This window comes from Brachycentrus maculatus, unplaced genomic scaffold, assembly GCF_059751285.1.
Source record: "Brachycentrus maculatus isolate JH-2025_06_01 unplaced genomic scaffold, ASM5975128v1 h1tg000007l, whole genome shotgun sequence".
Lineage (NCBI taxonomy): Eukaryota > Metazoa > Arthropoda > Insecta > Trichoptera > Brachycentridae > Brachycentrus > Brachycentrus maculatus.
The window spans coordinates 886,728-904,814 of NW_028280762.1; the positions used below are offsets into that span (position 1 = coordinate 886,728).

Sequence of the window (18,087 nt, forward strand, 5' to 3'; positions counted from 1 at the left end):
TTATTCTATCTCGTAGACTCTCGCCAGAGATGCTTCTCACAGTTTTCATTTCTGACACTCTAAGCACGTTTTTTGTGACTTCGGTGTCCGCTCTGCGATTTTACACTCTAATATTTATTTAATATTTATTACCCTGGACTATTCCCTGAAGCGCAGGACTGATCACCTTATCCTCATATTAGTAACGATCAAGATAACAATGCGTCAATACTACGCAGTGCCCTATGCACCATTGGGTGCGTATAAAAGTTAGAGAAAAGAATCTTACAAACGCATTTAGGAATTACTCCATAGTAAATCCATGGTTGGTTCAATGATATTAATTCATAAACCAACTACATATCGCTCACTCCTTTCAAGAACGTCATAAATCAAAAAACTTGATTTTTCAGGAGAACGTTTTTAAAGTTGAAAAATATAGTACAATATATTAAAAATAAATATCAAGCCACTTATTGAACTTTTTACTGTGCAACAAATCTTTTTAGGTAAAACCTGAAGGTTTTTTCTCCATTTGAAAAATATTTAGTAAATTTAAAAAAATAACAAAACAATGCCTTTTCTTCAAAATGCAAAAACAACACTGTCTGCCCTGTAGGGGGTAAATATTAAGTCAAAAATATGCCGCTTTTGCTGGGATATAGTAAATTTTCTAGTATTCCGAAAACATGCACAACTGAAAATTGACGATTTTTGATTTATGACGTTCTTGAAAGGAGTGAGCGATATGTACATTTACTTACTTACGTCTTTAAAACAAAACGTTACACGCTTAATATGTATATACAAAAGAATCAGTAAAAAATACTACGCTTTTTGTCAGTATATTTTACAGTAGGTGGTACGACTGATGTATTATCAAATTGTGTTCTTGCTGCCCATAAATCAAAAATGAAAATAATACTTAAAGTTCCGAGACGGACTCCCACAGAGAAATTATCCAACAAATTACAACTTATGACAGTCAAAGAAAGAAGAACAAAATATTGAAATAAATATGAAAAATAGGAGATAATCCAGATTTATGGACAATAATTTATTTTTATATATAACAAGTATTTGGACACTACCAAAACGTTGTCATTTAAATAAACTGGTCAAATTATAAGCTTAAATTAAAAATAAAAATGGAATTTTTTAGCGTTTCTCAAGTATGTGAAAATAATCCAGGATTCGGACTTCACATATGAATGAAAGAGTTTCTGATAATAAAAAAACATGCCTTGTCCCATCATAGATGTCTCTTGTGAAGTCTATAGAGTTCAAGAACTACATATATATCGAGATTTTTTAATATATCTTTATATATATATATATATATATATATATATATATATATATATATATATATATATATATATATATATATATATATATATATATATGTATGTATATATATATATATATATATATATATATATATATATATATATATATATATATATATATATGTATATATATATATATGTATATATATATATATATATATATATATATATATATATATATATATATATATATATATATATATATATATATATATATATATATTTATATATATAACTTTCAAGAATTTGAAAAGTGTGGTTGTCAATCATGGGTAGAATTGGTGAATGTTACATGTGTGTAAAGTGATCAGTTAAACCAGCCTATGACGGTCGTAAGCCCCGTAAATGCCCAGACTTGAGATGTCAAAAAATAATGGAAAGAAGAACAATTTTCTTTCATTAAATTTTATAATTAAATATTGTTAAATGTGCCGTATGATGAAATAAAAATGAATTAATTAATAAGGTCTACTTACTTACAGTTCTATTAGGAATGCTTTTATATTCCATTCAATAATATGGTGTTTTAAGTTAAAACCACAGGCTATGAATGTTGGGATATAATGGTTTCCTGTGGAAATCCTGATAAAAACATTACCACAATACAGCTAAAGTCATCACAGTAAGGACGAATTTGTAGCTCTGAGTTAATCGAAAAATTGTTAAAACTGATTTATTAAAAACAGTTGAAAAACATGACAATCTGCAGTTAAATTACGGTAAAATTATTTAAGAATTAATATGAAGTAATTTGTGTCTATGTGGTGGGGAAAATTCAATAAGTGTGATGTGTCATTTGTTATCGTGTTTTGAGTTAAATATTTGAGAAGCCGCGTTTGTTATAAGTTACCATACAAATTTTCGCATTACAAATAACGCATCAACTGTGTAGTGTGGATAACTTTATCTTATTTTCGACATCAACTGGCAAAGGAAGAACGAAAGCAGAGTGAACGCTGTTGAAATGCGCTCCCTCGAATGTTTGGAAAATAATTGTATGACAGAATTAAAAACGGAATGTAATGCTGAACGAGGAATAATTGAAAATATTAGGAAGAGTACGGTGTTATGGACATGTGGAGCGAATGGATAAAATGAGAGGATGGGGAATATGCGAGGGAAAACAGAACGAAGTCGACCGAAAAAACTTGATCAGATCAATCAGCACGATCAGATCAATCAGAACCTAAAATCTGGCGGTGTCAAAAGGCTCCGTAATCGGGGGGCATGTATAACTAGATGTATGGATGTGAAGGAGGTGAGGAGTGTATATCAAGACAGAATATATATGTATATTAATACGAAATACATTTGCCTCTTATATTTGATTAACTTTTCTTTCTACACACATTCGTTTCACATGTTCAAACCATCTCTATGTTTATTATTTTAGGTACAACAGATAATAATAGTTTAAAAAGATGACAATACCACAACTTGACAGTTTTCTCTGCGGATATTCTTTGAGATTTGGCTCAATAATTGGGTGTGTGTTTGAAATCGTAAGTTTTCAAAATGATTATTTATAATGTTTTGTTTATTTCACATATTAAAAACTATTATGATGGCAGTCATTCAAACAGCAAAAATTGTGCACTGACAACACGATTGAGCTTCTTGCGTACTGACATTCACATCTGAGAGTACAACCTTAATTCGCATGTTTTGTACATTTTAGATATGGGCGAGCGCCGTTATATGCATATGTGGCAGATCACTCGAATACCAGGGAAAATTCTTTTCTCAAGCGCAAACTGGCATATTTACGTGTTTAATCGTTTTCGGTGTAATTCATACACTGTTTAGTTTGATGCTGGCCGCTGGAATACGATTGGTGAGAGATTCAATAATTTCCTTAATTCATCAAAAATTCATAAATATATTTTGTTTGTATTATTTTTATTCTAAATATTTAGAACTCCACTCTCGAAAAGTATATATTTATTTATATATATAAATATATATATATATATATATATATATATATATATATATATATATATATATATATATATATATATATATATATATATATATATATATATATATATATATATATATATTTACACACACTTACACCTACACATTATTTAGCAGATCAATGTTACTTTGCTACTGCACATATTTCATAAAGGAAATAGTCTAATTAATTTTTTAATTTAAGTTTTGACTTGGTAAATACCACTTTTTCTTAGTTTTAAAAATAACGGTATTTATCAGGTAAAACTTAAATTACAAATAGATAGATATTACCACAAAGTCACTGCCGAATCAATTAATAAAATAATTTAGTATTATTAAAAACGTAAATAATTAAGCTAAACTAGCAGTGCACAATCGAGTCTGACTACTAACCATAATGTATGGAACCCTTCATAGTATTTGGGCTAATTGCCCAAATACTATGAAGGAAGTAGACTGAAGAAATATGTTTTGAGATGGTTTGGATATGTAAAAGGAAAGAGTTTATATAGAGAGACTAAAAATTGTCTTGAATTTTAGGTTTTCAATGTGAGCAGTACTGGAGTGGTCTTTTAGAGGTTACAAGAGACTCTAGGAGACAGATTGAATATTTTCAATATTCATAATGTAATAATCTATGTTATTATTTCAGGAGTTTGCAAAAATCCTAGAAGTTTGGATATGGTTTTCAGTTATAGGATATATACTTTATGTGTTCCTGATTTGTTTGACATTGTGGATGCTATTCATCTCTTCTTCTTTTCCAACTCTATCAGTAACTTCTTCTGCATCAGCATTGTACATTGGTTTGTATCCCTTAATATATTTTTGTCACATATCTCTCACTCCTTTCAAGAGAACGTTTTTAGAGTTTAAAAACATAATACAATTTTTTACAAATAAATATCAAGCCACTTATTGAACTTTTTACTGTGCAACAGATCTATTTAGGTTAAACCTGAAGGTTTTTTCTCCATTTAAAAAATAACTAGTTTATTTAAAAAAAATAATTAAATAATGTCTTTTCTTCAAAATGCAAAAAAAAACACTTTCTGCACTGTAGCGGGTAAATATTAAGTTAAAAATATGCCTCTTTTACTGGGATATAGTACTACATTTTCTGGGCATTCCGGAAACATGCAAAACTGAAAATGGAAGTTTTTTTTCATTTATGACGTTTTTAAAAGGAGTGAGCGATATGTACATTATGTACGTATATGCATTTTTTCCGTCTGATCCGCGGTGTGATAGTAAACCCAGTTGTACTGGAGAGAATCAATCTGTATTCGATTTCTTAAAATCTATTGTGGCACGTGTTTTGATGCAATTTCGCATCATTTTTACTATTTCCGTATTATCTTTTCACGGTTATTCCATCACAGGATATAATTTAAATTTAACATTTTCAGTGTGTCCATATACTTGTTCACAAATCTGGATTATCTCTAATTATATTAAGTATTTAATTATCTCACCAATAGATGTCTTATTGTCTTATTTTTTGCGTAGTGTGACTTTAAGCGCATCTGGCTAATGTGCAGTGGCGTGCACAGCAAAGTTTTTAATTCTATCCTGATAGGCAGCAAAGCAAAACAATATTAATAACCTTCCACCAATAATTTTCATGCTTAAAAAGCTTCTAAAAATTTGTGTTTTCTCTCAAGAATAAACGAGATGTTCAAACGAGAACGATCATTTCTTTTACATTCGTTGTTTCTCTTTTTTTCTACAATGAAGGGTAGGCATTGTTTTTGCGCCTATAAGAAAAGTATGCCACAGCACCCATACTTAAAGTTAATTATGGGTGCTGTGGCACTTAAAGTTTATTTTTTTATCAAAAAAAGTAGCGGCGTGTGTTATATGTACGCACAAAAGCAATGCCTACCCTTCTTTAGTAGAAAAAATATGGAAAACTATGACAAAAGAAATGTTTAAGAATTGTTTTAAAAATATAATTAACCAACATGTTAAAATAAATGAAATAATTGTTTTGTTTTAACAAAATAAAATAAATGATTGGTCGGGACAATTTCTATGTGTAAAAATTGAATAGTAAAAAAATAATAAGTGATCCCCTGAATGTGATTATTTTAACAATGTCTAAACGTTCCTTGAAAATTATTAAGGTGCCATATATAATATAATGAATATGGCGCTAATCAAAATTCATTTTTTAATAATTGTATTTATCACTTTTATAAAAGGAATTTATTCACGGAAACAGTTTTACAAAGGAAGTAACAATATCTCTTTGTAAATCTCGTGTTTAAAAACTAAGTCACATTTTTAACGCTTTTGTTCTCGAGTTACTGTTACAAGTTTAAAATAAAAAAAAAGCTTTTAATATGAGACTCAATATGCTTGTGATGCTTTGAGAAAACAAAGAAACGACGTTTTATGTTATTTTTTTATATATATCGCTCACTCCTTTCAACAACGTCATTTTTCAAGAAAAAATATTTTTTAGGAGATCTTATTTAACCCTTTCCGGTCCATAATTTTTTTTTTAAAAAATCCACCAAGTCCACAATAGATTTACAGCATTATCGGGTTAAACAATACATCTTAGTTTAAAAAAAAATAAAACTACACTTGTGTTAAGAATTTATTTTCATTTTGAATGTATACAATCTTGTCTCTTATTATATATATATATATATATATATATATATATATATATATATATATATATATATATATATATATATATATATATATATATATATATATATATATATATATATATATATATATATATATATATATATATATATATATATATATATTTATATATATATATATATAAATATATATATATATATATATATATATATATATATATATATATATATATATATATATATATATATATATATATATATATATATATATATATATATATATATATATATATATATATATATATATATATATATATATATATATATATATATATATATATATATATATATATATATATATATATATATATATATATATATATATATATATATATATATATATATATATATATATATATATATATATATATTTATTTGTGTAAGTATAAGTGTTTATTTTTTTCAGGTCTGCATACCTATTTCATTATGATTGTACACAGTTACTATATGGATATGCAATGGGGAAAGCTTGAACAAATGACATAGTGTAATTCTACATTCAACACCCATTAATTTTGGTTTCTACATGGTTTTATCAAATTATTTTTTTTTTTAAATCTTTTTTAATAGTTCTTTAAAAGCTTTTCTTTTTTTTTTCTATTTCAGATACAAAATAAATTTTCCGTATTTGTAGTTGTAATATATAATATAATACAAAATGTAAAAAAGGAATTTCAAAATAAAAATATTTTTTGCTGATTTAAAAATGATTTAAAAAATATATGTATTTCTTCAATGAATTACAAGCTAAACCTTATGTGCGGCAAAACAATGTATGATGCAAGACTGAGATAAGTATTATCGATAAAACCAAGAAAGGTTTGTTGAGATAGGTTATAAAATATAGATAAAAAATTATGAGGTAAATGTGGTTGGTAATAGGAATAGAGAAAGACCGAGGAATACATGGAATGATCCAGTATCGTTGACGATAATAATAACCAATTTTATCTTAAATGATTTGTTCATCATATTGTAATAACTGATTGTCATAATCAAATGTAGGTACATAAGTTCATAATAATTAAACAATAATATTCGAAAGATTGATACGGAATTACAATATAAATAGGTAGACAAAGTGTGTGCCACGTAACAATTATTTTAGGCAGTTGACAAATCACAGACTGCATTATGAAGATATTTTATGTAAGTATACAAATCAATCGTTTTAAATTGAAATATTTATTTATTTGACATTAGCTTTGCATAATAAAATAATGATTTATGGTAAATACAAAAAAAAACACTTGTGTAAGATCACTTTTTGAGCTAATTAATCTAAACACGACAACTTTGAAGAACTATAATGTTCTCAAAACCAGTCGTATCAAACTGTTCATGGTATTATCGACAAATGACGCGTTTTCAGATTTTTGAGGTATTAAAGGTGTCATAATTTAATATCAATCGCCTTTTTATACGAAGGAAGATGCAAAATTTGATAATGACGACCTGACATTTAGCTGACTGAAGTGATCACTTTATAAGGTTCAAAAACGTTCACCATTCAGTCTATTTTTGAACATTCACATAGCATTAATTTTTGAAACTTGTAAATATGCAACGCTGAGGGATAGCTTTCACATTTTAGTTCTTTTTTATAGATTTGGAAGTATGGCTGATTTTTGAGACTTAAAATTTTCATTGTAATTTTTTACTTTCGTAAAATTTAATGCTGTTTCTTGTACTGCATATGCCGTGATTTAGAAATGCTATGCAAGTGACTAATAATACGTTGTGTAATACTACAAAGTAAATGCCAAAGCAAAAAATGAGAATTTTTCATGAAAAACAAACAAAAACCATTTTTTTTATTTTAAATGCATTTGAGTTCTATTTATTTATTTTTAATTAAAAAATAATGAAAAACGCATAACATGAAATAAAATACAGTGCAAAAGAAAATTTAAAAATGTTTTTCAGAAATTAGATGAGAATACAAAAAAAAACAGAAACAACTAAAATCACAGGTTGAATCACGTATATAATGAAAAAATAGAAATGTGGTCGTAAAAAAATAAAACAAAAAAAAATTGAAAAAAGTAATAATTAAAAGCTTAATTAAACTAAGCTAACTAATATTATTCAAAGTAATTAACTAAGTATGCTTGTCACATTTCAGAAACTCGTCATTTTTTCATTTCTTCTTGTGTCAACGTTGTCCAGTCCTGTTGGGGAGCAGAATGTCGAAGAAGTGAAGAATGACACCGTGAACGTGAATGTACCAAAAGAAGTTGTTTATGTGAATAACGTGAAGAAAGACAATGTAGTTGTTCAACGACCCGTTGTGGAGGAACCGAGAGTTGTAGTTCTCCAAGAACCACAAGTCGTTGAAAGGAATAAAGGAATCCTTGACGGATTAATTTTCCCTCAAAATTTTGAACTATACCGCAAAAATCTTTTCAGTCCAACACAGCAAAAAAATCAGGTAAGATTTCTTCAATATTATTGGTGTCTCAACAAGAGATGAAACACCTAACGTTTAAAGGAAAGAAGATGGAAGTCTGAGCATCCCAGAGCGTGTGACCTGGCAATTGGGTGGTTTGTATAAAGTTCACCATTTTGCCCATTTTTTAACATCCATATGGCATTCATTATTGGAACTTGATATATGCGATGGTCTTGGATACCTTTCACATGTTGGTATCAATTCAATAGATTAGGAAATATGGCTGATTGTGGCGCCATCAGTTGAATCATTTTATGATACACCGCTTCTTGCAAGACTAAGTAGAGAGAATAAAATGCCTCATCAATCTGTCTTTGCATACAATCTTCGCCTCTTCTACATTCATGTATATTCTTACACATATTCTTTTTCATCTTCTACATTTAACTTATCGTCTTTGTAGACGTTTGGAGTCAGCTCTCCTCGTCCTCAGGTTGTAGGTCCTTCTAACATGGACAATGTCACTTAGGCCGTTCATTCGAATCACATTTTCTTTCTGCAGTATCCATGAATTCTTTGGTGTTCCTCTTAATTACTTTCGAGTAATATCCATGGCGATATCAAAGGTCATGGCGTCTCCTCATATATACCCGCTGATCATTAAATATCGACTCTTGACCTGACCATTTTCAAGTATTTTAAATACTTGCTGATGCCTTCCTTGGTCTTGCTACACCCCTATTTCCAACTAATTTTGCCTCATTCATATGTGTTACTCATTTCCACATATCCAAACCATCCTCAACACACCTGATATTAATTGTTGTTTAAAGATATCTAGTTACCTAATTTAGTCGCTCATCACTGTAATAAAGGTATACACAGTTTTAGTGTAATTATCACTTTGGAGTCACCATTTTGGATGTAGATAATGTATGATAAAGATCCGTTACAAAGAACATAAGCGAGTTCATGTTTTTTAAGGAATATAAGTAATTGTTATCTTCTCTTTGTATTTCCAGCCCAAATCATTATTTCGTCTCTTGTAAATCTAATCTTTGGAGGTATTTATTATTTCTAGGATCCAGTATTGGCTCACGGTATCTTGAGACGTGATGAAGACCTCTTGAGAAGGGTTTTCGAAGAGTCCAGTAGGCCAAACTTCGACATAGTACCGGTTCATATACAGGAAGGACTTATATCCCCTGTAAACAGAGAGATCTTGGACAGAAATCTGATCAGTAAATATCTGGATCCATATAGGAGAATTCCGGTCGAATTCCCCACAAGATTCTCTTCACTAGATCGAGAACCCATTGGCTTAAATTTACAGGTATTTATATTCTATTTATGTATTTAAACTTCATGTACAGAAAAAAATGTAAATTGGCGAGCTTATTGCTAAAAAAACATATTCCACCACCAAAAACACACTAGTGGTATTGGTCAAAACGTTTGATACCTTATATAGCTGTTGTAATCAGAGGGTAGATAGTTCTTGAACATTAAAATAAGCATAAATTACAAATTGATGATAATAAGGAAGGCAAAGGAAAGGGAGAATTTAGGGAAGGAGGTAGTGGGAAAAAAAACTAGGGGTTCGATGGACAGTTAGGATTCTAATGATATACAAGAAATTTCTTACAAGGAGAGGTAATTTTAATTTAATTATTATCAACAACATTTTTTATTCAGCTATCATAATATCATAAATTCATGATTTAATATTTTATGTGCTGTACTCTTTGCCGATAGTAGGGAAGGCCTGCAGGAGCTGGTGTCAAAAGTGTGTAAGGAAAGTGATTTGTTGATGAACGTTGGCAAATCTAAAGATTTTGTTTTTGAAAGAGATGAATGTCGATCTGGATGTTAAATGGTAGTGAATGGGGAAATTTAAGAATCGGTATATTTTCGATTTCTTATATTTGGAAACTATGTTTTCCAGGGATGGAAAGATTGATTATAATTATAATATAGAAGGAGCTGAATGCTGGGAACAAAGCGGGAAGCGGCATGATAGTCACTTACTTAGTTTTGTATTATTAGTCCTATTATATGTTTGTACATGTTGAACATATGAGTTTGTAATGAGTCGTTAAGGTATATAAATGTAATTTTCATTGTAATTACAGCCTCTGTCTATCCATATTACATGGGATGTAATACCTAATGCAATTATTGAGTAATTAGTATCTACAGAGACACTGATACTCAACCTGTACCTACTCGTACAGTGTCTTGATACAATATTATTACGGTCGCCTCCAGTTATTAGACATCCCATTTGAACATACTTTTTGTTACTGATTTTTATCTTCAAATTGGACGTTTCACAAACCAAATTGGACGCTTTACTAACCAAATTTAACGTTTTACAAAACAAATCGTAGGTTATATTGTATTTTATAAAAATAGTTTGAATTTTTAAATATATATTCAAATTAATACTCTATATACCGTCAGTGTGAATCTTCTCCGTCTTATTTATAACTAGAGCGCTTGTGCACTACGCGGAATTTTACCGTCCGGCACATCAGTTAGCGTGATAAAACGATGATTGGCTCGGATCGGCTTGTGCTTTTGTCCACCTTTCATTGGATCGGTGCTCTTGATCGGTACGTGAACACGTTGCGCGTAAATTCGATCACGCTAAACTGTCGTAGTCGTTTTCAGTTTTCAAAACCGGACTGCCGGACGGTAAAAATCCGTGTAGTGCACAAGCGGCTTTACAAACCAAATTTAACGTTTCACAAAACAAAATGTTTAATTTTTTTTAAACATATTTGTATGCAATAAGAATCATAGTATTTTATATTTTATAAATCTGTAGAGAAGTAAGGGAGATATGAAGGTTTTTACTCTAGATATTTTAATAAAACGAAAAACGGATACCGCTATACGTCATCAAATTTTACGTCATCGGGTGTGTTTTGGGGCGTATGTATCTGCTTTATAGAGGTGTAATAATAGTAGTGTGGATTCGTTTCTGTGACGTTATTCGCTACCAACTTACGAAAACAACGTTTTTACGAAGGCGAATTTTGCAAAAGAAAATTATGAATAAAAATATTGATTATATCGGCTGTTACAAACACATAACGAGTCTTACACAATCCTTTATAGGTTGAGTATGTTAAATTATATAGTCCTCCCGAGTGATAATACCGTATTACTGTGTTCTGATGTTTTCAGACAAAATTTTCGATACTTCTTTGAATTATGAGTAAATTTTAAAATATATTTTAAAAAAAATCATTTTTTTGTAAAATGTAACGTCCAATTTGTTTTGTAAAACGTCTGATTGGAATTGAAAAACCTGTGGAAAATTTTGAATATCTCAATTAATTTTATATTTATTACTAGTGTACTTACTTAAGTTATTATATTATTCATATTTGATATCTTAACGAGGATGAAGAATAAGTCTGGATATTTACAGGGTATAGTGTTTGGCAGGCTGGTTAAAGAGATCACATGTTAGTAGTTCTGGTGTAATTTAGACCAGAGCATGTGATAAAGAATAAAATAATACATATTTTAACTCTGAGCGTCATAAGTTCGGAAAATAATACGAAGCTAGCACGAAATCCAAGACAGAACATCACTCAATCTCGAGATAAAATCTGTCAATCCTAATATCAGTCACTCTGTGAAGACAATATGTTATTAAAATAAGTGCAGATAACCTTTCTACCATTCGTAAAAATGAGTTCTATAAAAATATTAAAAAAAATATTTGAAGATATTGAACCCACAAAACCATATTAAATGTTGAATTATCCTTATCAGTCATCCTTCACTTTGTGTAAAACCACTTAAATAAATACTAATTCGTGTATACTGGTTCCGGAATAATCATTCCATCATCAGGTCATTAAAATAAAATTATTACGGTCTGACATTTAAAAAAAAAAAATCCAAGTACCTTGGCGGTGAAGTGCACACATTTGTAGTGCGCTAAATCGCTCACTCCTTTCAACAACGTCATGTATAAAAAAAACTCGATTTTTCAGGAGATCGTTTTTTAAGTTTAAATATATAATGAAATGTATTAAAAATAAATATCAAGCCACTTATTGAACTTTTTACTGTGCAACAGATCTTTTTAGGTAAAACCTGAATGTTTTTTCTCCATTTGAAAAATATTTAGGATTTTTTAAAAAATAATTAAACAATACATTTTGTTTAATTATTATTATAATGCAAAAACAACACTTTCTGCCCTATTGCGGGTAAATAGTATTGCGTTGTTTCAATTTCGTACCGCGATATTTTGGAACGCATATATATATATATATATATATATATATATATATATATATATATATATATATATATATATATATATACATATATATATATATATATATATATATATATATATATATATATATATACATATATATATATATATATATATATATATATATTTATATATATATATATATATATATATATATATATATATATATATATATACATATATATATATATATATATATATATATATATATATATATATATATATATATATATATATATATATATATATTTATATATATACATGTCTGTAAGTGTATTTTCATGTGTGTTTGTTTTGTTCCAGGGTCCAGAGGATTTTTACCAAGTATATTCTCCAATTATCCAATACCAAAGACGTCTGGAGTTGGAGAATCAATTAAGGAACATTCATCATCCATATCCATTAGAGAGCTTTATTTATAATAGAGAAAAACAATTTGCGAATTCTTACACGTCCAGAAATTCACCATATTTCCAAAACCCGTATGCTTTTTATAACAGAAGATGAGAGGCTGCAGAGAATTATAAAATATCCAAATGTAGGGATTGGAGAATTTTAAAAGATATTTTTTGTTTCTCCCACTTTAAATGTGTTTTTTTAATTTCCCTACTAAAAGAGTTTTATTTGATTCCTCAACAAAAAATGTGTTTTTTCAATTCTCCCATTCAAAATATATTATTTTAATATTCTTATTCAATGTATGTTTTTTTTCTCCCACTAAAAATATGTTTTTAAATTCTTCCACTTAAAATGTTTTTTAAAGTCTCTCATCAAAAAAATACATGATTCTCCCATTAAAAAGTTTTTTATTCTCCCAGTCAAAACATGTATTTTAATTCTCCCAGTCAAAACTTGTCTTATAATCCTCCCATTCTAAATATGTTTTTGTTATTCAAAGTAATTTCTCATCGGAATTTTTCAACGATCATAGATGACGTCATACATCCGTTTACTTCCTTGAGATTATGTGATAAGACCACTTATTACCCCCACCCCACACAATTGAGCTTCGCATAATATTATACATATGTCCCTCGTATGCCAATTTATTTGAGTACAGTTAGAAAGTAAAGTGTTTGCTCATAATATCACATTTGAAAGTTTTATTCATAGTTGTGTACTGAGAAGCTTATAATACACTTAAACTAGATTTTTTTGTTTATTATGTTTTAAGTCATTTAAAAACACAGCGTCGATGCGATGCAGTGCCCTTTGCACCATTGGGTGTGGTTGAGGATATGAAAAATATTCATTTGAAACACACACAAAAATGAACGGTCCACTATCTATCATCTCAAAAAACTTAAAATAAACAAAATAATTTTAATTTTTTCTTGCTTATGCTGTGACATTTATTTTTATTTTATTGTTTTTTTTTACAATTTTTTTTGATCTATGATCATAAGAATTAGATTAATATTTTAAAGCATATTGTATAACGAGTATAATTTATTTATTTATTTATTGAACGGCTAATGCCTTTAACATAATACATATACATTATCTAATATAAAAATACACTAATGAATACACTATAGAGAAACAAAAAGTCTTGAACATACAATAAAGTAATAATAAAATAACAAATAGTAAGTACCTACTGGTAAATACACGTCTCCTTCACACACTATCTGCGAGCAGCGAGAGAGAGTGAAACACAACGTTGGTTGTGGTCCCGGGTTGAACTCTCAGAGGGGGTCAAATAAACATAAGTGATTTTTTCACTCTAATATTTATTCAGTATTATCCTAGACTGGTACTTGAAGCGGAGGGCTGATCACCTTTCCGTCATGTATTAACGATCAAAAGATAACACTGCGTTTATATGATGCAGTGACCTATGCATCATTGGGGGTGCGTATGAGGGTTTGAAGATAAGTGAATGAATTGAATTTATCAAAAGATACAGTATAAATAATGTTTTAAACGATTATTTTCATTCTAGGTGTGCAATATGTTATTACATAAAGGAATGCATGTAACATACAAAAAAGTTTAAAAAGATATGAAAAATTAATTTTTAATAAGAAAATGCTTGTAGTGAGGTACACATATAATTTCAAACATATAAAGTTCGTTATAAATATGTTTCAGCGGAAACATTTTTCTTTGACGATACAACGCTAAGTAGATAATATTACTAGCCAAAGAGGATGCATTATTTGTAACTGTTATTTCCTCGAACCCTTGATATATTACCCTCATTACAGGCTACATATTTAAAGAATATTATAGTGCGATGTACTAAATGTGCAATGACTGAGGATTTTTTTGAAATTCACATACTCTAATTACTAATCGATATCTATATTAAGGCCCAGTATTCGTTAAATCGCAACAATTTTTTTTCTTAACCCTGGTAACATTTGACGTAGTTGAATTTTTATTAAAACACCGTTTTTGTATTAAAAAAATTAGTTTTTCTTTGAAATAAATATATAGTTTTGAAAATAAGAGTTATCGAAAGGTAAAGAGTTTAAAAAATGTAAAAATATATTTTTAACTAATTAACTAACCATCACGCCGCTTCCCCCGCAGGGGTAGGCAGAGAGAATAGAGCGCCACACCACTCTGTCCTTGCAAACGTTCTTCGTTTCTTCCACGTTCATGCATCTCCTCATACATACCCGCCGATATAATATATTTTTTAATGTAATACATTTAAAAAATATTATTTATTGAAAGCTGTCCCACCGCATTCCCAGATCTGATACAGAAGCATCTAGGCTTCCTGACAGATCTGCTCTTGCTAAGCAATTTTTTTTAAAAGTAAGTTACGAAATTTATTGAAAATGTGAAACAACATAAAATTGTACCCCGATTTTTCTGTGAATTAACATTATTATAAATATTAAAAAAAAAAAGAAAAAAAACTCAACATTTCTGTTCTAAAAAAAAATGAGCGTGAAGGCACGTGCAGCTCTGAGCGCGGCCGAGCGCCTTGTGAGTTGAACTGTTGAGATCTAAGCCTTAAGTAGTCTAATTAAACCCTTTGGAATCGATTCCAAAGGGTAGCTATAATTTTGGCTATGAGGGGTACTTTTTGGGTTCGAGCCTACTTCACCACAACTTGATTTCCATTTTCAATAATGGATTTCTTAGACCTACAAAATATATAGTATGAAATTGAAATATATTTGTATGCAATAAGAATCATAGTATTTTATGTATTAATTTTTAAATCAAACACAGATTTTTTGAGTCTACTGAGTTGTATTTTATTAACAAAAATACATAAAAAATAATATTGTGACAATTGCTTCGCCTAGTTATGGCATTATCAAACGAATGTTGACAGGACAATCACTACGCCAGCATACAAATATTACTACACATCGCTACCATGGGACCATTTACACAAATACAACTATATAAAATATAATTCACACGCGTTTTTGGACGACCCGAGAACTAACATGCACTAAGGATTGCAGAACAACGAATACCCTTCGAATACGCAGACTTTTGACACCACCAGATTTTAGGTTCTGATTGATCTGATCGTGCCGAATCTTTTTCGGCCTTCTATTACTACTACTACTATTACTATCATCACGTCGTTTCCCCGCAGGGGTAGACAGAGAGGATAGAACGACACAATCTTATGTCCTGACATACAATCGTCGCCTCCTTCGCATCCATACATCTAGTCATAAATGCCCTCCGAATACGTAGACTTTTGACACTACCAGATTTTAGGTTCTGATTGATCTGATCGTGCCTAATCTTTTTCGGCCGTCCTCGTTCTGTTCTTTCATTCGCCACATATATTTTCTATTAGTAATTCTCTCGTTATCCGTTCGCTCCACAACCATTTGCTAATCTACACTTTAAATTAATTTAACGGTCTAATCACGCAAAGATCTCTAATACTATGGTATAGGCATTACTATGAATTCATGGTATAATATAATGTGACAATATAATAGCTTAGTACGATCATATAACGTGACTTAGTAATTAGACATTCCCACACATTTTCATCCGTAACAGCCTTCTAACATCTTGTTATAGAATTTTGCAATTTTCAATGACGATCGGAAAAATTCATTTCTTTTGACCTTGCCTCTTCGTAATAGAGTGAAAAAAAAATAGTCCAAGTGGTATAAAAAGGAGCTTCGCTTAATTTTTTTTAGATGGAATATTTTTTTTCAAATGTTTGGTGAAACGTATTATGATGTTGATGTTCAAATGGTGATATTTAAGGAAATAATGCAAGACAGATAAGCATTATCCATAAAATTAAGAAATGTGATATGGTTTGGACATGTGGAGCGAATGAGTAAGGAAAGAACGGTAAAATATATTTATGTAGCGAATGCAGTTGGGAAAAGGAGCAGAGGAAGACGGAGAAAAACTTGGCATAATCAGGTATATTAAATACTTGAAAGCGGTCAGGTCAGGAGTCAAAATAATCGGCGGGTATGTATGAGGAGATGCATGAATATGGAAGAGGCGAAGAATGTTTGCAAAGACAGAGTAGTATGGAATTCTATTTTCTCTGCCTACCCTTGCGGTGAAGCAGCGTGATGGCTAGTTAGGGAGTATTTTTTGTTCATATTATTTTTTGACATATCAACGTTGATGAAGAAGAATATGGAAGTCTGGGCATTTACGGGGCTTACACACGTCATAGGCTGATTTAAGTGTTTACTTTATACACGTATAACATTCACCATTTCTACTCATGATTGACAACCACACTACTCGAATTCTCGGAAGTTTTATATATATATGTGTGATCCAATTTCTACATATTGAATCACTAGAACTTCACTAGAGACATCTTTTGTGAGATCAACTCAATAAAACTCAATGAAACTTAAACTTCATAAACTTTCCCGTAAATGCTCAGACTTCCATATTTTTCTTCATCTTTGTTGAGATGTCAAAAAATAACACTAAAAACAACTCCTATAATTAAAGATAATCCAGGTCTGTGAACAAGTATTTTGACACACTCAAACAATTGTAAGTATTTTTTTTATCATACTCGTACATCAGTTAGGTACTTATCAGAACGATTTTTTTATTTTTAAAAATCGGTTATTTTCCGTCTGAGCAATTCGTCGGTAGTTCTCGTCAGAACTTTGGGACTCGAATCTGACTTGGGAGGATGCAAGGGAGCTAGCAGCTGACAGAAAAGCATGGAGATAGTTTATGGACTCCATATGCTCCACCTTGGGAGCGGATATGGATTAAAAATAATATTAGTTTTATGTATTAAATTTAAATCAAATTAAAAAAAGTTGAATTAAAATACAACTTAGTAGACTCAAATAATCTGTGTTTGATTTAAAATTAATACATAAATTAAAATGGAGTTCTACAAATTAAACGCCAAATCAATAAATAATTAATATTAGACCTGAAGATGGACATAGCTTCCGAAACTAGTCTATATAATAAAATAAACTCAAG

General features: G+C 29.5%; 1 protein-coding gene across 1 annotated transcript; it reads left to right on the plus strand.

Annotated features, from left to right (window-relative positions):
- Positions 1-1,927: 1,927 nt before the first annotated feature.
- On the plus strand, positions 1,928-13,440 carry LOC148313606 (uncharacterized). The gene is made up of 8 exons (XM_088260583.1): positions 1,928-2,047; positions 2,722-2,830; positions 3,007-3,162; positions 3,943-4,096; positions 6,378-7,120; positions 8,097-8,402; positions 9,445-9,696; positions 12,970-13,440. Exons 5-8 carry the CDS (start codon positions 7,106-7,108, stop codon positions 13,171-13,173), a joined length of 777 nt encoding a protein of 258 aa, XP_088116709.1. The 5' UTR covers positions 1,928-2,047; positions 2,722-2,830; positions 3,007-3,162; positions 3,943-4,096; positions 6,378-7,105; the 3' UTR covers positions 13,174-13,440.
- Positions 13,441-18,087: the final 4,647 nt, after the last annotated feature.

Excerpts from the sequence above, each read along its gene's own strand:
- LOC148313606 (XM_088260583.1), top strand. Across the intron at positions 8,403-9,444 it reads CAACACAGCAAAAAAATCAG|GATCCAGTATTGGCTCACGG; the intron begins GTAAGATTTCTT and ends TATTATTTCTAG. Across the intron at positions 9,697-12,969 it reads CCATTGGCTTAAATTTACAG|GGTCCAGAGGATTTTTACCA; the intron begins GTATTTATATTC and ends GTTTTGTTCCAG.